The sequence below is a fragment of the Leptinotarsa decemlineata genome, unplaced genomic scaffold, assembly GCF_025532065.1.
Source record: "Leptinotarsa decemlineata unplaced genomic scaffold, Ldec_3_MD MMD2_P_RNA_scaffold_14, whole genome shotgun sequence".
Classification (NCBI taxonomy): Eukaryota; Metazoa; Arthropoda; class Insecta; order Coleoptera; family Chrysomelidae; genus Leptinotarsa; species Leptinotarsa decemlineata.
In genome coordinates, this window is record NW_027412528.1 from 8,147,198 (window position 1) to 8,173,750 (window position 26,553).

Consider the following 26,553-nt stretch of genomic DNA (forward strand, 5'->3'; position numbering starts at 1 on the left):
CATATTTCAAATGAAAGTAATGGAAATTCAACTCCAAAAGATCAAAGGGTCGCCTTTACTGGACCCTTCTCTGTAGGTTAGGTATTTCGTGATTATCATTAAATGTAATCACCATCATTAACACACCAGTGGAGTATTATGTATCTACCTTCAAACTCTCAAAAATAATTCGCCAATCCCCATTAGTCCAATAGAGCGTGGAAATGTGCCATATCTCTCTTAAGTACCACTATTTAATATCAAAAATGACAACAGTAGCAACATACATCAATAAAATACCGGCGCTAAAACTATATATTTCACAATTCCAGCACAATAAACCACATCCACAGTCCGCGCTATCCTAACGCATATTCTGAAAAGACGCCGGTTTGGCTTTGGCCGGAGACAAACGCTATGTTCAAAGCGATTATTCCCAATTGCTCCTAAATTGGTCAAAAACCAACAAGCAGGTGAACACGTTACATTTCCGTAGGGATACCAAGTTCTGGTATCAAAACCGACGACTGGTGATCTTCTACTCCGACTTCTCTGATCCAGGTGATCCGGGATTGCGGCAGTCTCCTGTAGCTACCCTAGTCACTCCCTTAAAGGTTTCTCCCACTTCTCATATATTGGTGCTCTTAGCTCAACCGATTTTGGTCTCGTCCTTTCAATAGTTTTTAGAATTGTTCTACTACGCTTCACTTTTGCCTGAAAAACATTCAGGTTTAGTTTTTTGTTTGCCGATTCTAATTTGGTTTTTTATATTCAGTTTCAATTTCCAATTCAATTTTATATGTTCAGTTCATTAGGTTTCAGTTTCAATTTTACTTGGCAGAACTAGAATAAAAAAAACTACTGTCAAAAAAATTTCAGAAAAGACCGTTTCACAATTTTCTTCTTCTACACCGAATCGGTATCAGATCAAAGATCAAACTCTTCTCTCATCTAATAAAATAGACATTTAAACAAAGTCCACCGATTCTAAGACTGACATAAAAATAGAGATCTCTCTCTGTGTCTACCTTCTAATTTGACCCTACACGGTAAAAGTGAATTTCCTGACTCAATGACATTACTCTTGAAAATTATTATGTAACTGAACAAAACAAGAAGAAGATTTAACTGACGTCTATTTGCCTACCAAACCGTGATACGGAATAAAATAATCAAAACAAATAATATGGCTTTTGAATGTCAATATTCCGATTTATATTTGTTTGGTAGCGCTACCGAAGACTGCTCAGAAGAATCCCAGATATGTGAAAATAAAAATAAGAATTTTGATAAAAGGTTTATTTTGTGTTCAGATTGTGTCACAAACCTTATGAAATCAATGGAAAAACGGAATGTTACATGGCATTATACAAAGTGAATTATCTAGTGTTCGAACTACTCGCTGTAGGTACACAATATCATAGCTCATTTTTCTCGAGACAAAATCCTTTTTTATTGAATGTATGTATTAATTAACTCAGCACAATATAAACAAAATGTCAGGAGAAAGTTTTACTTAGACCATTTTTCCGTGTTGAGTTGATGAATCAACAACTTTTTCAACAAAATATAATTGGTTATGGTGGCTAGAGTTCTTTCGGAGTACAGTTCATGAAGCTAATGTCTCATTTATTTAATTGATGAAAAAATTAATATAATAGGGCTTGCCGCTGATGAGGTAAAAAGGTAACGTCCAGTCATTAACAGTTCTTTCGAAACAAGACATTCCACATGGCATCTTAATCTTGTGAATTGATAGTTTACAATTATTTCAAGAATAGTGTCAGAAGAAACAACCAGCTGAAATAATTTCAGGAATTTGTTATTGCTGAGTCTCACAAAATTTTGTATCTTTGCAAAACCAAATGGCGTTCTCTAATGAGTTTTGTTGAAAGAGTATTGAAATAGTACGAAGTATTAAATTCATATTTCAATAATTTGAAAAATCCGAAACAGAAGTATGCCGAAGTCAGTGCAAGTTTCAAGGAAATTTTCACATGAAACGATAGTTCTCAACGTTTTGAATAATACCTTTACAGTTCTCGATTTTGTCGCGGAAAAAACATTTTTTGTAACTCCTTCCATCATCAGTTTGATTAAAAAAATCATATCTTTTGAAAAATTTGTAATGGATCGTATGGTATCTCAGGGTTGTAGTGGATCAAACCTGGCTCTTTATAGTGAAAAGCAGAAATGTGGTAGACTGTTTATTCTCAGATGACTTGACAAAATTAAAATAGTACACGTTTAGATTTACACTTGAATTTTATATCCTTACCTACCTAAAATAGTGCAGGCACCAACCAAATATCAAAAGGATAATATTATGAGTTTTATTCAACCAAAAGCACGAAAACAGTTTCATCAATGTGTCGATCTTTTCTGACTTTTAAATGGCCTTTGCAGTATCCACGATCGAAATAGCCGTTGCCGTTTTTATGTGGAACTAAAAAAACTCGCCTTGAAAAACCTTTCTCGAGCTGCTAATCGTAGCCCTGCCTAGAGCACATAGAAATGTATTGTGGGTTCTATAACGAAGTGGCGCTGTGGAAATCACGTTTCGCTACAAATTTGTGCTGCTGAGAATATTTTCACATAAACCGGAGGTATTCGGCGAATTATATACCTTTATGGTTCTCGATTTTGTCGCGGAAAAATACACACCCTGCAATCCCTTCAATTATTTTGATACAAAAAATCATATCTTTTGAAAAGTTTGTGCTGCCAGGGTTATTTTCACATAAAACGAAAGTATTCGGCGTATTCTATGATACCTTTATGGTCCTGCCTGAAATATTTTTACGTGAAACTGTCATAGTCAGCGTATTCTGTAACAACGATACTGTCGTCTTCCGTTTAACAAATAGGATTCAAAACAATTATTGTAAATCTTGTTAGTTTACTTTTTTCCCCACCACCTTGCGGTGGGGAACGTGGTTTCCACATGAGGCCTAATCCACTTTGAATAAATGTCAACAAGTCAAAATATTTGTTGAATAAAAGAAATATTTCCATAACAATAAATAAATGAACAAATATTTTCTATAATTAGTAAAACGTATCCGTATTGATAGAAAAATAAAAAATAGATATTTAAATAAATAACAGTATGCATTAGAAAATAAAAATAACTCCGTATAAATGAAACAAATACTCGAAATTGGAAATTGATTCATTGTATTTCCATTTGAAGCAAATAATTGAGTACATAAATGAATGTATTCAATATAAACATTCCGGAAATGAACTAAATACTTGTACTTTCGGAAAAAAAAATATAATGAAATTTTCTATTACATATTCTGCAACTATTGTAAGAAACTTCAACGGTTTCATTTACGTAAATGAGGCAAATATTTCTGTGATCACAGTCAGACTGTTCTAAAATATTATTCATTAAAACTATTCTGAAATCATCTATGTTTGCCGGTTCCAACAAAGAGTTTCCTCTCAAAAGCTGCAAAAAAGGGAATTTAAGGTGGTGATTCAGAGTTGTTATGAATGATTCGAATCTGTTTTTGCATCCTTCGAAAAACTGATATACCTTGGGTCAATGCAGAAAAACTGTTTTTTCTCTAAATCACCAATAGCAAGTACCCAGTGGTCGCGATTTGAGACAGTGCCAACGATGATGGGAAATACCAAAATTGAATTTCTTGTTATTTCAGGTAATTCCGGAAAGAATGAACTTTCAAGTCTACTTCCACAGTGCATGATGGCATATGCTTGATTTGTAGTAAATGAAACAAATCGTTCGTTTCTATATAATTTAGAAAGAGATAATAAAGGAAAATTCAGTGAGAAATCTGTGAGCAATTCTTTGTCATTTAAAGTTCGAAAATCATCAATTCTCAATTCAGGTGTGAAAAACTTATTATATTTTACCACAAGGTAATTGCCATATTGTTCACATTCTTCATAATAATGTATATTTTTGACAAGATCGTTCTTAAAAAGGTTTGAAGGGTGTGCCAGATCCGATTTCTTACTCTTTGTGGGATCATTTCTACCGAAATAAATTAATTTTCTTTCTTTAATATTGTGAGGATTCGGATCAACCAGATCGGGTAAAATAAAATATAAATAAAATTCGCATTAAGGTTTGACCATTTGTTGCTCTCAAAATTTGATGGCTCGTGATAAAACTACCTACCTGCAAATGTCCAAATTATTAGATCATAACTGAAAGAAAGTGGTGTTTCATTCAGTTATGTTCAATAAACCCTGAATTTGATAATATTAGTCATGATTTTGTTTCACTTGATAATTTCGGTCAAAATATTTCAATTTATTTTTGGTGAGACTTGCGGATCTTCAAATCTGATGCTGAATGGACATTTAACCTCAACGATACCATCAGAATCAATCAAACCATCAGGTGAACAGGCAAGGTATGAAATATTTTTATGTATAATCAGACCAATATTTTTGACTGTGAACTTAGTTTAAATTCATAGTTGATTCCGTGAATTATTGCGTCAACTGGGGGAATGCCTTTATATAAAAGGGATTTTACTAATGATATTCTTGTCTTTTCAGAAGTTGATTTGACAATTTCTCCAAAATTATATGATGTAAGGCGAATTTTTCTGTGATAATTCCATGAGTCCGATTTTTGTTTTGAATTTTGAACGTTTGATGGATCATAATTACCGATTTTTTTCCAAAATTCTTCACATTTTTCCGTTAGTGTCATTATTTCAAGCTCTTTTAAGGATCATTTTTTATTGCTCATCAGTATGTTATCTACAATTTCTTGGTGCAATGAATCGTTCTTTTCCATTTCACTCAGAGTTTGCTTTGAATTTGTCTTCAAAAAATTCGAATTTTTTGGTTTATTATTCTTTCCCCACTGTTCATTTGGTATATATTTATCGTTTTCTCTTTTATCAGCTATTTTAGGATCCTCATTTTTTGTGATTTTAGAAGTACATTTTGTTTTTGGAATATCCTTATGTATAAACAAAATATTTTGGCGCAAAACCCTGACTACTCGACTACACTTTCTATTTAGGTAGTTTCCATTCAATAAATAATTCTTTACTTGAGAAAACCAGTTTTCAACGTTAGCATTACTAAATCTGTTAAAGTTTTTATCTTTGTATAAAATTCCCGTCCAAATATGGAGGAAAGGAATATATTTCTTTAGAACAATTTGAACAAAGTCTACATTATAATAAATATTTTTCTCTTCCAATTCAAAATCTATTCGAGCAATTATTGGTTCATAGTTTATGAGGAACATTTTATAAAGAGGACTAGCAGAATATAAAACTTCGGAAGAAGGTGACGTTTCTTGCTCGGAAATTGATGAATGATCAATGCAAAAATGTATTAGATATTTGAAGGCTGATTCCATAGCTCTAGATTTTTGTTTTGAACAAAGTATTATGATAATGTTTTCGAACCAATGGACGACGTATTTTAAATTATTCAAATTGAAAGATACTGCCATTATTTCTTTGAGTTGTTTTTGTATACCTTCATTTACCTTCGTTTTTTTATATCATTACATATAATTTTGAAGAAGTCTGCGCTACAGATATGAACTGGTATGATGTCAAAATTGTCCACATTGATTATCCCACCATAATAAAATACGCGTGTTTCGGTAAAAGGCGGTTTTCAATGATACTGCCAGTTGCATCCAAATGCAAAATTGGTTTTGATTCACATCTCTCTAGTATTTGAAGCTGTTTGACACTAAACAAATAAACATGGAGTGGCTGGCCAACACATCAACTGAGTGCGGTGTGGACGTGATAATTTTGTCTTCAAAATTAAGATCACTCACTGTCACTGAATGCTTTGTTTGAAAATTTCCAATAGGTTTATTGTGACTGGAATGATCGAGAGGAGGAGAAGCAGAATGGAATGTAGTTTTCCGTCTGATTTCCTATCGGTCTGAATAACATTAACATTTCCAGATGTTTGTAACTTTGACTTTCAGTGCCAACCATCAGTTTGTTGCACTCTGCATTAAATTAATTTGTGCAATTGGCAATTTGCGCAAGTCTACATATATGCAGTTCATCTAAGCGCCCTTTCCAGAAAAATTTGGAGAGGAGATAGACCTCGAAGGATCTCTATGGTCGCTGACGGTGAGGTTCTGATGGCACCACTGATGGCCAGACAAGCCTGTCCCTGTAAGTCAGAGAGCTTCACCTGAGCCGTTTTCTGTAAAGCCTGCGGCCACCAGGTAATTGATCCATAAATGATCATTGGTCTGACAATCATCACATGAATCCAATAGATTTGTCGAAACCCCACGTTTTACCACGAATCCTTCGACATGTCCATAGAGACTCAGGGTACGCTTCACTTGCATTGTGAACGCTTAGTTCCAGTTCCACGTTCTTGCGAACTTTACTGTCGTAAACTCAAGTGGAATGGATTATGGAGCGTTTCGGGCGTTCATGTTGAAATTACTCATATCGAGGTGAAAAAATAAAGTGGAAGATTTAAGGAGGTTAGAAAAGCCTAGGATAACCGTTTCATATGGGAGAAAGCTTGAAAATATGTCCAACTTTCAGAAGTAAATAACGGTTCAAAAACCTTCCGATGTGCCTATGCCACAGCATAGGCACATCGCGATCGCGATCGCGAGGCACGTCTCGCGATCCGATGCCGTCCGTTGTAACTGCCTACCCTTGACTCAGTTCGACCCGATAGGTTTGTCGTGAAACAAAACTAGTTTGGAATTTCACCAGCTCCAGTACAAGGACCGCCCACTCAGATTGAACATTGAGAAAACGTGGAAAAACATTGGTTTTCCCAAGATATTTCAGCTTAGTTTAGAAAATCAAGATGTGAAATGTCGTTTCTTAAGTGTTAGAAAAATCTCTTGCAAGATTAATAGCATTCGTTAATTTTAAATAGGGGAAACGGCGATTTTCTGGAAAATGCCATTTTCATTCAGTTAGATAGGGAAATCATGTTTTCTTCGAAGAAACATTGATAGAACTTTTAACTAGCTTTCGTTTGATACCAGAACCATTTTTGTAGTGCGAAAGGTTCGGATTTCATTTAGATTTTTATCCGGCGCGAAATTATAATCTTCAAAGGAATTTCGCCAAAATCTTCGAGCAAATTGTAAAATTGCATGTAACTTTTTTCGACTCGAAAAGCATTTTTGTGCAAGAAAAAATGGGAATATCGAGACGCGGCATAAGACTTTTTGTCTTAGGATGCTGAGTTCTATATGAAATCGAGGAAAACGAAAATTCAGAATTTTCGTGATTTTCCAAAGATTTCCGAGTAAGGCCGAAGACTGTGAGATTTCATTTATCGAAGAACGCAAATTGAGGAAGCGAAACGATACACGAAAGGAATGAGACAGAAACAGCGGCATAAAGACGTTAATGGAAAGTATCAAGCGGTATTCCTACTTCAAAGCCCAGCGCCTGTAGAAAAACGGGTCGTAAACGCTTACAAATCCATACGAAATGAGTTTTTTTTCGTTGTGTAAATATTGAATCTAGGTCAGGCAGGATCGCACGGCTTTTGCGACCGCCGATTGGCCGAAAGTGGCGCGGAAGAGAGCCCGTTTATTTAGCATGAATATACGGATTCCCAAGCCACGATAGTTAGTCGAAGTTTGAACATCGAGCGAGTAGCAGTCATCTTAAAAATCTGAAGATTTTTCGAAAGTTTGAAGCTGCGGTTGGGATTTATTGAATGAATTCGAGTCTCTGTTTTTTTTCAGAACTCAATAGAGGCAAAGCATATCACAGGAGTCTTTAGGGATCTGCGGTTACCATTAATTAGTGGAAATGGAAGAATTTTTACTGGAATCAGGAATCTCTAGGACCAATTGAGATTAAATTGAAGCAGATTAGTGGCTGGATATTTATTCGAGAAATTCTAGGATTGTGGAAACTCTGGGATTCAACAGAGCTTATACTGGAGCAGATAACTTATTACAGTGCATAATCATACCTTACGTTTGTCCAGGTTCCTTTTGGCACTCCGCCAGAGGAAAGCAGCCCAAATCCTGCAAAGGAAGAGCAGGACCCTACTAAAGTTGCCCGGTCTCACTCCACCCGATCACCTTGCGGTGTTAACGATCGAGGTGTTTCGAGATTAAACTCGGGAGAGTCAAGACATCATTAGTTACGTCCTTCGGGCGAACGACTCAACCTAACCGTTGGGACCTTCCAGGTTTACGATACCTTTCTACCTTATCCTGCGAGCGGCCCTAATCCTAGGGCGTTCCTAGGGCGTTGTTCAACCGTTAGGCTCCTTGTTCCTAAATCACTAGCTCAATTCACCCTGTAGGCCTTGGATAGGAAAGTAGCTTTCGCGATCCAAGGGTGAACTTAAAAATATTAGATTTCCGTGAATCCTTCCCTCTGACTATTTCCTCGTCAGAGTCATTTTAGGGAAATTTAGAAATCGAAATGCAGACTAGAGCAAGACAAGCGCGAGCGCAGCTTGCAGAAAATACACCAGTGCCAAACCGCGAGACCACAAGCTTCGGTCAATCTAGTTCCTTGTCAGACACGCTTAGCCGCCTGAGTGCGACTTCTACAAGCAGACGCGGAACCCCCCAGGACTCTGTTTCCACAGGAAACAGTATTCCAAGAACTCCGGTAGAGATGGCCAGTCTGAGGGCACCCTCTACTCAACGTAGACCTTCTGCGCACGAGGACACCAGTGCCTCTCCCGTGGTCGCAAAGCGACAAACCTTGGGCATTGGTGGTTTTTCAGCAAGTCGAGCAGCTAGAGAACTCGACATGACACAAAGGATAGAGTCCTCAAATCGCGAAAAAACTCCGTGAAATAGTGAAATTGTATTAAACCGTTTTAGGGCATTAAATACACCGAACACGTTACAAATGGATCGAGAAACATTTGCATGAGAACGTCAGGAGACGTTACTCCGAGAAAATGGACATCGTCTCCGAGGAGAGGTGTTGTCCAGGACCAGGAGCATGCACCAGGCCAGTCTTCGTCAATTGCTCGACATTCGAGCCGAATTGACAACGCCAAGAACGGTCTCTACTAGAAAACATCTAAAGAGCGAACCCCAATTAGGGCTTCGCGAGATGGTAAATATGAAAACGCGATCTCCTATGCTGATCTCCAAAAACGAACCAACAGCGTTTTTCATCAGAACCGAAACAATTTGAAATTTTTAACCGGCGGCAACAACCGGAGGGTTGTCTGCCTCTAAACTTGAGAGTTTTCCCCAAACGAAAGGTTTTGAGTGAAAACATTGAGGCGGTGTTACCTACTTATGTAGTAGAGTCACCAAGGGTAATGTTTCACAGGGTGTACATCCACCCTGTGACAACAGTAATTAGTGAAATGTCGAAGCCATTGTCAAACACGACAAGAGAATCATGCCATCATGGACAGGACTTTCGAAACAGCGAATGTTTCGAAAGAAGAACCACCGGACAGGACTTTCGAAACAAGGAAAGTTTCGAGAGGCGCGGTGAAAGACAGCATTTCCAAAGCAAAGAAGGCTTTGGAAATGCTGTGGAATGCCAGGGAGTTACCCTGAAGCCGAGAGAGGCTTGAGGGTGGCCTTATGCCGGGGTCAGTACCTAAACGCATCCCGATTTCCAGAACATGAGCGAACCGAAGCACACCAACCTCTCGTTGCACCCAGGCGAGAGCTGAGTCCTGAAATCCCAAGGGTTCAGGTCTGGGAGGCCAGCCGGCCGTTGCGACGAAGGGTAAATGCGCTCCCTCAACGGAAGCCGACTATTACCCCGTCGGAGGACAGGTTAACAGTGGAAGTTGTGTTTTAGGGGTAATTATGAGTGACTCTGAAGATGATTTTTTGTGGCGGCTTATACAAGAGAAGAATTTTTTTATATAGGAGACGAAGGAAAAAGGTATTGGTACATCAGTTTAATGAAGATAAATCAGAAGGGGAATTTTTTAAAACTTCCCCACTTATAAGAAACTACCCGGATAAATTTAAGGACTACCATCGTATGACTATGGAAACGTTTAACTATATTCTTGAAGGCATAAAAAACGACATAACTGGCCAGTCTAACTTCAGAGCATGCATCAGCCCCGAAGAAAAACTTACTATAACAATAAGGTAAATGAACACAATTAACTTTAATTTATCAAAAATTTTTCACTGTAATATTTGATACTATTGATAAATCAAATTCCAAATGAATGTAACATTACAAGTCAAGTATTGGATAACTATTTAATCCGAGCTCCAAGCTGCTATGTTGCTGGACAGTTTGTATCAGAGGCTAAGGTCCTTGATTTACAGTGGTAAAAGAAGGTGAATCCCGTACGTAATCGAATTTACCTGGTGACAGATGAGGAGATGATTGCAATGATGACAATTGAGAATCAGAAGGTGATGAAATGGCTTGCACTAGCAACCGGTAAAACCTCGATCTCCATCTCTCTTTGCATCGATTACGTCACACGCGCCTCTCGCTCTTACACACACATACACATCTTTACATGAAATATTAATTATTTCCCAAATCTAAGTATATTTTCCTATCTTCAATATGATAATGACGATTACATTCTACGGACAGTCCCGACAGAACTAACGCTATAAATACCCAACATTCGCAGTTAACTTCAATATCTTACGATGGTGTAGAGGCTAAGGACAATGTCTACGGCGCGGACGACCCAGGTTCGAATCTCATAACTATAAACTTTTTTTAATTAAAATCACGTGACAAGGAGGTCTGAGCGCTGATGCGGAATCCCAAGGGGACCGAGGGGTGAGGAAGGGCCTGAGCGGTGATGTGGAGTACTAAGGGGGCCGCGAATGCTTGAATCGCTACGAAACTCGTTCCATCCTGCGTCGATGACGTCACACGTTTACCCCACTCCTGTTTGAACCAAAAGTTGCAGAAAGTTTAGCTCCATAAGAAAATACATGAGATTTTGGTCCAGAATCCGCCTTGTTCATCTACTGAACTCATTCCACTTGTAATATAGCTTTCAATGCTATAGTAACGTCTCCCAAAATTTTCATTCTGAGTTCCATTTTTCCTAGTTAATTGGGTTGTTGGGATCAAAAATCATTTTGGTAGTTATTTGTTTTTCGAGAAATATGTTGTTGAATCAAGTCTACCTTTTTTTTCAATTTCAAGCGCCTGTGAATCGTAATCAATATTTTTTAATTACATTTTGGTTCGTATGTTGGAGGTTTGGCGAATAAAGTGGATGTCTCTGGTTCTGTTGGAAAAGGATCAATATCTGGTTGATTTGTACTTTTCTCGTCCATGGTGGAAGAGCTTCGATCACGAAAACAAGGTTCACTTTCTGTTGCGGAATTGATTGAGTTTGATATGTATCCCCAAATGTCGGATTGAATCGTCAAAGGTTTTCACCTTACCTGCTCTTACTCTGCAGCTTCCGGGTGAAGGGGATGCATCCGCCTAATCAGTAGCTAATAGTGGACTGTAAGGGGTTGATTGCTTTGTGAGTATGAGTGAGTACACGTAAATCGGCACCTTAATCTATCGATACACTGTAGCACACCGTTTTCTCATTCGTACTATCACTGTCCTTTTTTTGTCCGTCCATCGCGGGGAGCAATATTTGGCTAGTCCCCTTGACGATCGGCGCGAGCAACAATATATATACGGGGTGGTGCAAACAAGAGAACTACAATTTGATATATGCTTAGTTAATAACTATATACATAGGGGAAATCCGAGAACTTAACATTTCCCCCCACCAAAATATGGCGTAGTAAATATATTTTTTTTTGTTAAGAGGGAAGTTGTGAAGGTATGAGACATAACTTCACAAGTGGTCTTTGTAAAAGACCTTGCGCGGTACGGACACTAGCCACTCTGGCTATTCCATCAAGCCCTGGAAATATTTTAACTACCTTACCCATTCTCCAGTTCAATGGAGGGACGTTTTCATTCTTTATTATGACGAGATCTCCCGGGCTGAGAATATTCGTTTTATTTAACCACTTCTGGCGTTGCTGCAGGGTATGCAAGTATTCGTTGTGCCATCGTTTCCATATGTCTTGATGCAATTTTTGTAGCAATTGCCAGCGATCCAATTGGTTGAGCCGTAAGTGTGAAAGGTCAGGGTCAGGTAAGACAGTTAAAGGTTCCTGAGTTAAAAAATGACCGGGAGTCAAAACTGACAAATCGTGTGGATCTGAGCTCATCGAATACAAAGGACGCGAATTTAGTATAGCTTCCACCTGAGTCAAGAGGGTATAAAATTCTTCGAAGGTGAGAATTTGGGAACCAATGATGCGAATAAGGTGTGACTTTACTGACTTAATCCCTGCTTCACTTAACCCATTAAAATGAGGTGCAGCTGGAGCTTGAAAGGACCAAGTAATTTGTTGTATATCACAAGCCTCTTTGAAAAGTTTGGTGAGAATTCGAGAAGCTCCTACAAAATTAGTTCCGTGATCAGACAATATTCGAGAACATCTACCTCGTCGAGCGATAAATCTGCGGAGCGCAGCGAGAAATGCTTGTGTCGTCAGATCCGACACTAACTCGAGATGGATAGCTTTAGTAGTGGCACATATAAAAAGACAAATATAAGCCTTCTGGGATTTGATACCTCTTCCCTTGGACGGCGTGACGAAAAATGGACCTCCGAAGTCGACTCCAACACATGAAAAGGGTTTTAACTGGTTTATACGGAAACTCGGTAGATTTCCCATGAAAGGTTCGAGTGGAGTAGGATTAACTCGAAAGCAGCGGAGGCATTTCGAAAGTACGTGGCGGATGGCCCTTTTTGGGGATAAAATCCAAAAGTTTTGAGACAACAAAAAATGTAAGGATTGGAGCCCAGGATGAAAATATTCCCTATGGGTATCTTCAATTATTAATTCGGTCAATCTATGAGATCGGGGAAGAATAGCAGGGTATTTGTGCTCGTATGCCAATCCAGAATGTTGCAATCGCCCTCCGACCCTAAGTAGCCCATCTGTACCAAGAAATGGATTCAATTTACGGAATATCTTAGGTAGAGGGAGTTTATTTTCTAACTGATTTATTTCATGACTGAAAGACGTGTGTTGAACTCTTTTCACCATGACAAGCAACGAGTTATGTAATTCGGACTGATTGAATGGTGCAGTCAACTTATTATGCGGGTGTTTGGAGTTATAGATAAAACGCAACACATACCCAACAATGCGTTTTATTTTACCAAGAGACGAGTATTTTTTCAAGAGAGTGTCTAAGGATTCAAGAGAGATGAAGGTCGTAAGAACAATCTCTTTTCTTTCTAAATCTGTGGGAGGCAAAGTGAGAGAAAGTTCGACAGGCCATTCATCAACTGAAGTTTTCAACCAAGGGGGACCAGAGAACCACAGAGGGTGTCTCAGTAATTCCAAGGGTAAGAGACCTCGAGATGCACAATCAGCAGGGTTATATTTGGTGTTAATATAATACCAACTTTTCGGGGAAACATTTTCTTGTATATGACTCACCCGATTACATACAAAAGTTTTCCATCTATATGAGGAAGACTTAATCCATGATAGGGCCACCATGGAGTCAGTCCAAGCAAACACTCTATCGATAACGAGGTTATTCACATAGGTCTCAGATACACATTTAATTAGGTCAGCTAACAATACTGCCCCACAGAGTTCTGAACGAGCTATACTTAGAAATTTCATAGGAGCTACTTCAGACTTGGCACAAATAAGAAATACCTTATGGGTTTCATCAGAGTATGATAGCCGTAGATAGACAACACCTGAGTAGCCTTTCTCTGAGCTGTCTGAGAATCCATGGAGTTGACAGTATGTGAAAGTCTTTGGAATATGCCTAGGAATTTTTATTTCGGACAATAAAGAGAGTTCTTGCTTGTATTGTGACCACCTTTCTACAACTTCGGGAGGAGGGAGTTGATCCCATTCAAGACCTAGAATCCATAAATATTTTATGAGATGTTTTGCGAAAAAAGACAATGGGGCTAGAAATCCGAGGGGGTCGAAAATTTTAGAAATTTCCGATAAGATTATTCGTTTCGAACAACCTCTATCGAGAGAAATTACATCATACAAAAATACATCCAATGTGGGATTCCATTTTAAACCGAGAATTTTTACAGCAAAGTCATGAGTTGCGAATGAGAGAGTAGATTGTTGGCAATCTTTGGGAGGAAGATGGTTCAAGAGAGAAGGGTGGTTGCTCGTCCACTTACATAATTCGAACCCACCTTTCTTTAACAACGAAATCAATTCAGCTTGTAGAGACTTGGCATTGTTCAGAGAATCTGCACCCGTGATTATATCGTCGACATACATGTCTCGCATAAGTACTGCGCAGGCGTTAGGAAACTCCTTACCTTCATCCTCACAAAGCTGGGATAATGTTCTTATAGCAAGAAACGGAGATGAGCAAACACCCAAAGTTACAGTTTTCAATTTAAAATCTTGAATTTGATCTCGAGGAGAAAACCTCCAGAGAATACGCTGATAATCCTGTTGATCTTCTTGTACTAATATTCTTCGAAACATTTGCTTCAAATCGCTAGTGAATGCGTAGGGGTGCAAACGAAAATTCAACAGAATTACCATTATATCTTTTTGGAGTTTCCTGCCGATGTAAAGTATATCATTGAGAGAGGGTCCGGCAGGAGATTTCACCGAGGCATCGAATACCACCCTTAACTTAGTGGTAGAACTATTAGGGTTGAAAACACAATGATGTGGAATATAGAAGATTTTTTCAAATGAGTTGGGAAGGTCCACTGCCTCCATGTAGTTATTTGTTATGTAGTCTTTCATGAATTCGCTATATTGGGAGTAAAGTAAAGGATTTTTCAATAATTTTTTTCCAAGGAGTTGAAACGTGATAATGCTTGAGAGCGCGTGTCTCCAAAAAAGAGTTCTTGCATTCGAAAAGGTAAGGGCACAACATATCTACCACCGGGAAGTCTAGAGTAACCTTGCTTGAATAAAACTTCACAGTTTTCATCATCTGGAGAAATTGGATATTTATCTGGGATATTTTCTATCTCTCAAAATTTTTTCAACGTTTCTTATATAGGGGAATTACTAATGGACAAAAAGGAATTGACGGATGACGGAGTGGCTGACTCATATTTTCCCATTATTATCCATCCAAACTCGGTATCAACTGCTATGGGCTCGTTGATTTTACCAGAGACTTTACCCTGTTTCAAAATCATAGAAAATACATCTGCACCCAGCAGCATATCTATTTGACTGGAAATATTGAACTTATTGTCAGCTAACTTAAGGTTCGCAAGGTATGAGAGAGATCTTGCAGAAAAGGTGCGCATAGGAGTGTTGGCACAAATTTTTGTCAAAATCACAGCATTAATATCAAAAGTGGGGCTTGCTTTTTGATGAGGTCTTATTGAAACTGATATAGAGCTAGAAGCTGATGAACGCATATATGATAAACCATTGATATCGAGAGAAATTTCAGATTGAGGTAGTGCTAACCTTTTAGCACATTCTTCGGTTATGAATGACGCTTGACTTCCGGAATCTAAGAGTATGCGTACACAGATAGCTTTTCCATGCACATCGAGAACATCAACTAGAGCAGTTGACAAAATAACGGTAGAAGTCAGCGGCACTAAATTTGTGAGAACTTGGGAAGTAGAGGGTTGAACAGAAGTTACGTCGCCATGAGGCAAGGAGGGGATGGTATCAGTTTCCATAGATTCTTGTGGTTTTGGGTTATTGTCAGTGAAATGGAGTAAGGTGTGATGCCTTTTATCTTAACATACCCTACAGCACGCCGACGAAGTACAGGTTTTGGCAAAATGTTTACTTCCCAAACAATTGGTACACCAGTTGTTTTTCTTACAAATTTCATACCTTTCTTTTGGAGTTTTTTCTGAGAATACTGGACATTTGTAAATTGAATGACTGTCTTTACAAAGAGAACATGCATTAGTTTCATTTGCATTTGTGAAAAATGAAGAAGTATTAAATTTATTTCCGTTAGATTTTTTGTAACTAGAGGTTTTAGAAGATTGCTCAAAAGCAGTATGTTTTTTGCTAGATTGAACAAGAGAAACGGAATCGTTTGCAATACACTGCTTGTTCAGAAATGTGAACAAATCTTTATACTTTGGTATTTCCGTAGAGGCATGTACCAACTCGAAATTTTTAAGAGTATTCGCATCAATTTTTTTGCTGAGAATATGAAATAGTACAAAATCCCATTGATCTATTGGAAGTCCAAGATTTTGAAGAGCGGCCAGATTATCAGAAAAAATATCCAAAATATGTCTTAAAGGCTTCGAAGATTCTATGGTTATTTTTGGGGCATTATTGATTTGTTCCCAATAGACTATTGCAAGTAAGCGTTTGTTCTGATAACGTTCTTCTAAGTTTATGAAGACTTTATCATAATTATCATCAGTTAACGGAAGATTTTTTGCTATCAAGAGTGGTTCTCCCGACAAGCTCAAGAGTAGATACTGAAACTTTTCAATTTTAGAGAGAGAGTTGTTATTATGTATCATACTTGTATACAGGTCCCAGAACGTAGGCCAAGCTTTCAAGTCTCCATTGAACTGGGGAAGGTTTAATCGTGGCAGCTTTACATTACTCTGAGTCAAATTTACATTAGATGAGGTAGGAACTTGTGAAAAGAGATCATGAAAAATTGTTTTGATTGAATAATATTTTTTATCAGTTTCAGTTTTTATATTATTCTCCTCTTCTTTAACCGTGGCAGTAGTATCGTCTTGAAGAGCGAGATATTGCATAACTGCAGAGTGAGTTTCATTAAATTCATTGTAAATATCTTCCAATTTTTCATGCCTAATTTTAAAAGCTGTATGATACGTAATATCACTCCTTGCATTATGAGCGCAAGTATATATATCTAAAATCCTATCTATGGAAATTTGCCTGAGAGCCTTCTGTTGTTTCATTTTATTTGCCATCGCAATTTGTAACAATAAAGATAAATGTTCAACTTCTATTGAGAGAATGTGTTTTTATTTCGATAAATGACCTTGACAGAGTCTGAATAAACGAGATTTTGAAATTGTTTCAGTCAAAACTATTTCACCTATTTTTTTCAAGAAAAAATATCAAAATGTGCTTTGATAACCGTAATTCAAAGTGATAATAAATGAAATTTGCGAATATTTACCAAAGAACGCAAATATTCTGGGAGATTCCTTTTTTATTCCCAGAGCGGGACAAAAAGGAGGTAAAAATAAAAAACGTAACGAGAGTGGCCGGTGATAATTATATTTACATGTCAATATGAACGAATTTCAATGTCACGAATAAGAGTGAATGAAGATTATAAAGCATATATCAAAATTGCATCCGCATCGAAGAGACCAAAATGTTGCGGAATTGATTGAGTTTGATATGTATCCCCAAATGTCTGATTGAATCGTCAAAGGTTTTCACCTTACCTGCTCTTACTCTGCAGCTTCCGGGTAAAGGGGATGCATCCTCCCAATCAGTAGCTAATAGTGGACTGTAAGGGGTTGATTGCTTTGTGGGTATGAGTGAGTACACGTAAATCGGCACCTTAATCTCTCGATACACTGTAGCACACCGTTTTCTCATTCGTACTATCACTGTCCTTTTTTTGTCCGTCCATCGCGGAGAGCAATATTTGGCTAGTCCCCTTGACGATCGGCGCGAGCAACTATATATATATACGGGGTGATGCAAACAAGAGAACTACAATTTAATATATGCTTAATTAATAACTATATACATAGGGGAAATCCGAGAACTTAACACTTTCTTTTATTTTGCCAGGCAAATTTCCTGAGCTATCTCTAGGAGTCATAATGTTCTTCAAAAACAGCATATTCCTAAAATAATGCCATTTATCTGTAGCAGACGCTTCTTGATCGCTCTTGGTTTCATGGTGTACTTTGCATTTTCTTCGAAAAGTGTCTCTTGAATTTTCCTATGTTTTTCGAGCTTGTTCTCCTGAAAAAAAAAAGTATAAAAAAGATCTGACAATAATTATCTTTTATATACAGGTTAACTTTAAAGTACAAAATAATATCCCTACGAAACCGTCCCCTAATTGTGGTAAATATAGAAATTTGGTTTTACTGTTTTATATACTCAGCGACGGAAATGTCATTTCGGTTTCTAGGTTTACCATTTCGAATGAATGACAGTTGGCCAATGTATCTCGTCAGTCGTGGATGCAATATGGAAAAATTTTTATTAGCAACACCTACCTATTCCTGACCAGAACAAATTTGAAGAAATAGCGGCAGGATTCCATGAGCGGTGGAATTTTATTCGTGCCTTTGGATGTATTGATAGCAAGCATATTAAAATTAAATGTCCAATTTTCCTATTTTAATTACAAAAAGTTGTTTTCAATAGTTCTACAAGCTGTTGCAGATTACCGTTGTCGCTTTATTTTTGTAGATGTAGGAGGGTATGGAAAACAGAGTGACGGAGGAACTTTTTTCACTTCTACTTTGTCTACGTTCTTGGAGAACTGTCATGCTACTTTACCTGTCGAAGGAATTGCTAGAGATATACCATATGTGATGCTTGGAGATGATGCCTATCCTTTTATAACTTATCTAATGAATGAAACCTTACTCAAAATGACATCTCTCATACGAAGAGGAGGTTTTTAATTATCGGCTATCAAGAGCTAGAAGATGCGTAGAGTGTGCCTTTAGAATTATAACCGCTAAGTGGCGTTTACTAGGAAAATGTATTGAATTATCAAAAACTCTTTATCAATTTTATTATTCATTATTATACCACTCCTTTGGAATGAAAGATCGGACTAAAAACAAAACACTGTTGATTTGACTACTCGTTGGTCAGTAATCGATAGTGATCGTTTATTGTCGTATCGGACTACCCTTTACAATGAAGGCACCTACTTTAAATAAAACTTAAGTGTTTGTTTTCCTTCCGATGTCGTCCGATGGTCATCCTACATCGGGTCGGGAGAAATATGGATTCAGGATTCAATATAGTTGCAGCCTTATTCAGCACATTTTAACGGACACTTTTCCACACACAGAGACGTTCTTCTCACCTCTACCCTCCATAGATAAGCGTCAATAATAAGTTCCAATAATTGCAGGCTAAATTAATTTATATTAAAAACGAAGTGTAATTGTATTTTTCATATGAATTCTTAGTAAAGTTATGAATTAAATTATCGCATAATACATAAAAAGCAAGATGATTATAGAAATTGATATTATAGTAGATTTCACATTTTTGAGTTTCAATGTTGAGATCGTCGGGTCACCACTATCAAGTCTTTCTTCGTCAATGACACTCTCTGGAGTTTCTTTGTCGTATAATTCAGCTTACTTGTGTTCAACATCAGCAGATGTGGAAGCTTGAGGTTCTTGATAAACGATGTTTCTCAACAGCTCTGTTGCAAGAAACATGTCAACAAGAAAAATAAATTTGTCATGGAATAAATATATTCTTAATGATAATTGACACTGTTTATTATTATTGTGAAGGAAGCGGACATCTAGGAATATTTTATAATAATTGTTCTAACTTGACAATTGAAAGGGGTATAGGAAGGAATAATTTGTGGGAGATTCACACATTTTTCTCGTGTAAAGATGGAGAAGTAGAAAGCTACAACCTTCCTTTGTCAAAATTTTTAATGTTTTCAAGAAATTACACTAGTAATTTTTTAAGATTTTTGAGTGTGACTTTTTTAATTTTTCTTATTATAATCTAGTCATTAGCGAACCTTTTGATTTGTCTGATATCTGCTTCTGCTAATTTCTGTATCATTGTTTATTTATTAGGTTGGATTATGTTATTGATTGGTAAAGAAGAATGTGTACTGAAATGAATCTTACTTGAACATATTTTGCACAATTATATTTACCTGTTTTCGCACGAGCACCATCAGCTTCAGAAACAATAGCTTCCATAAGAATTTCTCTTTCTGAATAAAATAAGTTGATTTTTCGTGTCGCCATCTCTGACCCACCTCTTCTTGCGACCACAACGACCGCGTTGGAGCATTTCGATCGTTGTGAGCGCATAGTGGAACGCACGGGAAACATTGTTCTGTACCACGTATGCATATTGGATTGCACCGATTCCGGACATTTTAGTTTTTGATTTTCCGTGAAAGTGCATGATGACTTCCAAAGAAAATTTCATATTGAAAATTTCCGTTCCTTAATTTTTTTAAGTGGAAATAAAATTTATGGGCTGGGATCACTGTTTCTTCTGGAAGATGAAATTTCACAGCCTCTTGTGCAATGGAATTTTACCCAGAGGTAAGATGAGGTATGTTTCTCAGTAACTTGGCATTATTTTTGTTTTCAGCTATGCTTTTTTTCAAAAACGTAGAACAAAGCTTTTTTGAAATGATTTAGGAATAACACATTATAAATAGTATCAAAACGAAAAGGATTTGATGCTTCCATATATGCTTGACTTTCTTGAAATAATTGAAAAATTCGAGTGCTGGATAGTGTACGACACTTCATTATACACATTATTGTAGTGACATAGCATAACATTATCAGGACATCGAATTCTGATATGCTTTCCGTCAATTGCCCCACAGCAGTTCGGAAAGTTCCACATGGTGTAGTAATCCTCTGCATTTCTTTGCATACTTTCCTTCGTGGGTTTTGGTATATAGATCCTAAGCATACGATGTTTTATACTCTCTAGTACCTCTTTTACTATTCTGCTAACTCAGCTATGCTGAATTCGAAACTGAAATGCCAAAGATCGGAAGGATTCTCCTGTGGCCATATATCTGGAAATAATAAATACATAAATAGAAGAACCAGTACGTTCTGAAGAACAAATGCCACCGTTAAAGGCTACCGAAACAAGTTGAGGCAATGTACAAAATATAAAGTGAACGTGTCGGAAGAGTGACAGTGTGAGAGAGGAAAAAATAACAAGCGCGAAAAAGAAAACCCGTTTAAGCAGGGAAAATCATTTTAAGGAGGAATGTAGAAAAAATCGCGAGGGAAGGGAAGCTCTTATAAAAGAATTATGCAAACCTTCTATTCTGCACAATAATTCGTTAGTTGATCCTGCTCTTTCTACGTTTTTTCATAGTATGGCTTTCACCGTAAATAAATTTACTCCAGCACTACAAGCAAAGGCCAAAGCTGAGGTTATGAATATCGTAAGTCGTCTTGAGAGTTTGAATATAACGGAGCAGCAAAATCGAAATTTACGATATCAGTCAGCCGCCCACTATTTCTAACTTAAATTCACCAACATATACAGACATTCATCTCAACCACCTTCTCATAATTCCAGTACTTGTGTTGATTCAGATTTCCCAGATAATATTTGGTTCTGTTAAAAATATTTTAAATTATATTTAATCCCTAAATAAAAACTGAACTTTTTTTATTGATGTTTGCTTAAGTTTTCAATAAATTTAATAATTTTCTGTATCGTGTTTTTTTAACTAGGTAAATGAATTTCCAAAATCTGATAAATTATAATGCTTACCTTAATGTAATGCAAAGTTTCTCCTTAGGTGATATAGGAAAATGCTGCCTCTTATATGGATTCTTTGCAATAACACATTCTATGTAAAACAGAACTGTTCTCTAAATTTGTTATCGTCGACAGATAACCGTGGTTCGATTAACAATTCAAATGCGTCTTCTTGTCTTCTTTTTAAAAACATTTCGTCTACTTTTCGTCTTTCGCGATACTTAAGTAAATGAAGGGCGCAATATTCTTCTTTTGCTTCTTCTTCAAGCAGGAGTAGGACACACATTTTTCTTTTTAATGTGTCCTCCATGGCCACAAAACGTCAACAAACTGCTGCGGAAATATTTAAAACTGCAACGCAAGGATTAATATACGGGGTGTTCCATTAAAAAAATATAATTGCTAGGACTTTTTGATAGAAGTGGCAACGACGCAATGCTGAAAATATTTTAGATCGATAGAACAGGTAAGGAAATGTGATAGGTGAAATTTTCAGAAAAATCATGCTTTGCGTTTTCCAGAAACGTCTAACCTACCATCGACCGTGAGTCACGCTGTATACTACAGTTCAGAAGATGAAGATGATAGTAAAAATGATGAAACAAATGACCCTGAGGAAAGTATGGAAATAGACTTTTCAAAGATGTGCGAAGGAAAAAGAAACATTGAGAGAACAACAGTACCAGCACTATTCTATAGAAATGATGAGAAAATGAACGATAAAATATGAACAGAAAATGGGTTACAGAAAACGCTCAAAAAAGAAGTTTACAGTTTTCGGAAACACAGCAAAGAAATCACGATTATGGTGGACGTATTCGTTGGACTAAAGAAGAAAAAGAAATCGTTTTGCGATACTTTGAAAAACATATTCATTTGAAGGTAACCCCCAAAAAACATTAGTGTCAACAACTCATTCAGCAGAATATATGTAAACTTCATAATAAGGACTGGGTGAGAGTAAAACCTTTGGTTTGTAATACATTCAGGAAGAAATGAGGATTGTCAAAAGTAGAACTCATCACGTGGAAAAACTTTTCATGTTTTCATGTATATGCTCACATGTCCTACCTCATCACTTTATTTTCCCCTGTTTTGCATTATTTTAAACGTTTTAAATATATTATATGAGAGAAAAAAAAATCGTCTTTTTGTATCATTATAATATTTCCAAATCAAAATATGTCCCTCTGTTTTGATAAACTCACATGACTTACAGTTTCTTGAAAAATATATAATTTTCAGTCATCATAGCTTCTTTGCAACAGCTTGAAGATTAGAATAATTCTAATCAAAATGTATCTCGATTTGTTTTAAATATTTGTGACAAAATGTGTTTTTGTCAAGAATCCAAGTCTTTCTCACCAGTAAGTATCAAATATTCGGGCGTGAATGAATAACTTCATCTCAAGAGTGGAATATTTCACTTTTCATCAGATGTCTAGCTTCCTAAAATCGGTATTATATATCAAGTGTATATACATTTCAGTAACACGCTAACTAGCGGCAATAACGATGAACTAAACATGTCCTGAAGACATGTTTTTTGGGACATCTATGTGATTTATAAAGAATCTTTCACTGTAGAGTGGAAGAATGGCATATTATGTGCTGAGTTAACTATACATCTGTGAGATGTCTATATATATATATATGTCTATATATATATATATATACAGAGTGACCCATTTGAAAGCGGGCCACCTCTCTAAAACTGTTATTTATTATCCGATTCAGAAGTTTTTTTTTCAATAGATAGAGCGTCAATAGTTCTATTAGAGTGCTGTGAAGTCGAAATATAAATAAAATTTTCAAGGCCTACTTCGAATTTTTTTCAAGGTCAAAAATCCAAAAAACATACTAGCGATTTTTTATATGAAATTTGACGACGCCACTGGATTTGTGATGCTTTCAAATGGTTGTGACTGAAATTTCAAGATGAAATATGTTTTTTTAACAGAAATATAGCATAAGTAAAATTTTTATCACTTTATCTAAATATTTCGAATTGTCGTCATATTAAATCACAATATTATTAATAATATCGTTTAAAATGCTCTTTCACGTCGTTAGCAGTCGAGCTTGTAAACAGCAGTTATTCAAAATGGTGTCAAATTATGTTTCTTTCAAACAGAACTCCATAAAGTATAGAAGATAGTTATGTCCATCAAAACACTGCAGTTTTTTTGTCATCAGAGAAATGAAATATACATCTTTACATCAAATAGTAATCAATATTCAATAATCAATAATAACCAATACTGATGAAATAAATGAACTACAACAAAAAAATGGATTGAGATGAGAGTGCCCAGACATTAATTTCCGTACTTTGTAACTAATTTCCGATTTAATTCGATACGTTTATTCTACCATTTTCTAATGCTAACTAATCATAAGATTCGATCAAAATTCGATCATTGGTTTGGGGTAACATTTATGCAAGCCTGGTCTTATTCTTTCACGCAGTTCCTCTTTGGTGGTTGTCAGTTATTCCGAATATCTACATATCTTGGTTTCATTCAAACATGTTTGGGATGCCACATTTCGAAAATATTATTTCTATTAGAAGGCTTTGAAAGTTAAGTTGCCGTGGAGATGACAAGTCATTAAAATAAAAGACGAAAAGACACAAATTTGTCAGTATTAATAGTGAAGTTTATAACTCTTCAAGTACCTACACTAATAAAGAAGTATGGCAGATAATTTGACTTTGCAGGAGAAAATTGAAATAGTAAAACTTCGTGGTAACAACGACAGATCCGAAAGGGAAGTATGTAGAATTTTCAATAACATGCATCCGGAGCGTCGAAATATTAGCAGAGCTACAGTTGGAAGAGTAAACAAAATTTTCAATCAGTATGGAGCTGTTAGTAAACATATCCTGAAGAATATTAATACTGTACAAAGGCAGAGACGAAATAATTCTGAACGAATTCGAAATTATTTTAATAATAATCCGAAAACAAGTGTGAGAATTGCAAGTTTGGACATCAACTTACCGCGTGAAACAATAAGGAGAAATCTTAGGAAATATAATAATATGAAGCCCTTTAAACCAAAGTTTCTTCACACCTTAGAAGAAGGCGATAATGAAAAGAGGATGGAGTATAGTTTATGGGCTCAAGGAGAATATCTAAATAACAGGAATTTTCTGAAAAAAATTTTGTTCAGTGACGAGGCAACATTCACAACCAATGGAACAGTTAATTCTCAAAATTCAAGGTACTGGACGGAAGAAAATCCACATTGGATAATAAATTGCAGAAGACAGTACTCCCAAAAAATAAATGTTTGGTGCGGAATATTACATACCAGAATAATTGGCCCCTTTTTTTTTGAAAACAATTTGAATGGTCAAATTTTTTTGAATTTTTTGAAAAACGAGTTTTCCAACGCTATGGATGAACTTCCACTAGCAGAAGAGGCCCATATTCTATTTCAATTAGATGGCTGTTCCATCCACAATAGCAGGATTGTTAGAGATTGGCTGGAAGAAAATTTTCCTAATCGGTGGATAGGGCGAAATAGTTCACTGATTGAGTTTCCCCCCAGATCCCCGGACTTGACTCCACTTGATTTTTTTTATGGGGCACCGTTAAGGAAAAAGTATACAAAACTCGCCCAACGAGCAAAGAGGAACTGCGTGAAAGAATAAGACAGGCTTGCAGAGATATCACCCCAAATCAATTATTGAATGTTTTGGTTAACATTAGAAAACGATATGATAAATGTATCGAATTGAATGGAGATTTGGTGGAACAGTCCAAAATTTAATGTGTGGGCATTGTCATGTTAATACATTCTTTTGTAGTGGTTCATTTATGGTTTTAATATTGATAATTATATTATGATATAAAGATGTGTATTTCTATTCTTTGACAACAAACTGCAGTGTGCTAATAAAGATAACTATATCGCACATAAAGTTGTTATGTTCTGAAGAAGTATTTCAAACCATATTATTTACAAAATTGTTATTTAATATACAACTATTTGAATTATTTTGACAGTGATTGGTATATTTTACTTATGCCATATTTCTGTTAAAAAACATTATTTTATCTTGAAATTTCAGTCACAACCATTTGAAAGCATCACAAATCCAGTGGCGTCGTCAAATTTCATATAAAAAAATCGCTAGTATGTTTTTTGGATTTTTGACCTTGAAAAAAATTCGAAGTAGGCCTTGAAAATTTTATTTATATTTCGACTTCACAGCACTCTAATAGAACTATTGACGCTCTATCTATTGAAAAAAAAAACTTCTGAATCGGATAATAAATAACAGTTTTAGAGAGGTGGCCCGCTTTCAAATGGGTCACTCTGTATATATATATATATATATATATATATATATATATATATATATATATATATATATATATATATATATATATTGTTATAAAAATATAAAATTAGAAGAGTATTTATAATTTAATGAATTTGACTCTTGATTGTTATTCTGATAGTTCAAATAATTTGAAAATTTCTGTGATATCAAAATTCTTAGTGCTCCGGCAGATACCTGTCCTTACCTCTAAATCTTACCTCTATTCTTCAAGGTTGCTCAGCTCAATCGAAGCTCATGCAGCTCTCTTTCTCAGAGTAGAGTTCTTGGAAAGGTGTTATAAATAAAATTTTGTAAGTCTGTGTTTTTGAAAATCAAACTTTGTCTCAAAGTTAAAAAAAAATATAATGAATGTAAAATTTTGTAAATGTTTTGTCAAACCAAACTTAAATTACCCTAAAACTGCGCCAAAATACCTTATGCTAAGAAATGTTCCAGTAAATGTTAAATTTGAAACAAAAATATTCTTAGAATTGTGTTCCGTACAGTTAAATTTACGTGTAACGGCAAATTAGTTACTTGAAAACTTAAGATGTCTGTGATTCGTGCGTGGGAAACGATTCTAAAAATATCTGTGCTAAATGTCAGTGAATTTTTCAAATTTTCCTAATATTAAATCCAATAATAGTCCTTGTAAATAAAATGATGAAGTTCGTTGATAAATAAAAGTTCAGAAGTTGTGATTTTCACACTGGAAGTTCCTTGTGACTGGAAAACTTTTGATTCGATTTGGAGGTTATGAATTGTTCAAGATTTTCAAAAAATGTATTCTTCTTATGGATTGGGAATTATAAATGATATTGTAATACCTCAAAACTGGTAC

General features: G+C 36.1%; 1 protein-coding gene across 1 annotated transcript; it reads right to left on the minus strand.

Annotated features, from left to right (window-relative positions):
- Positions 1-11,698: 11,698 nt before the first annotated feature.
- On the minus strand, positions 11,699-14,683 carry LOC141482440 (uncharacterized). Its single transcript, XM_074175750.1, has one exon. The coding sequence runs from the start codon at positions 14,681-14,683 to the stop codon at positions 11,699-11,701; it is 2,985 nt and encodes a 994-aa protein (XP_074031851.1).
- Positions 14,684-26,553: the final 11,870 nt, after the last annotated feature.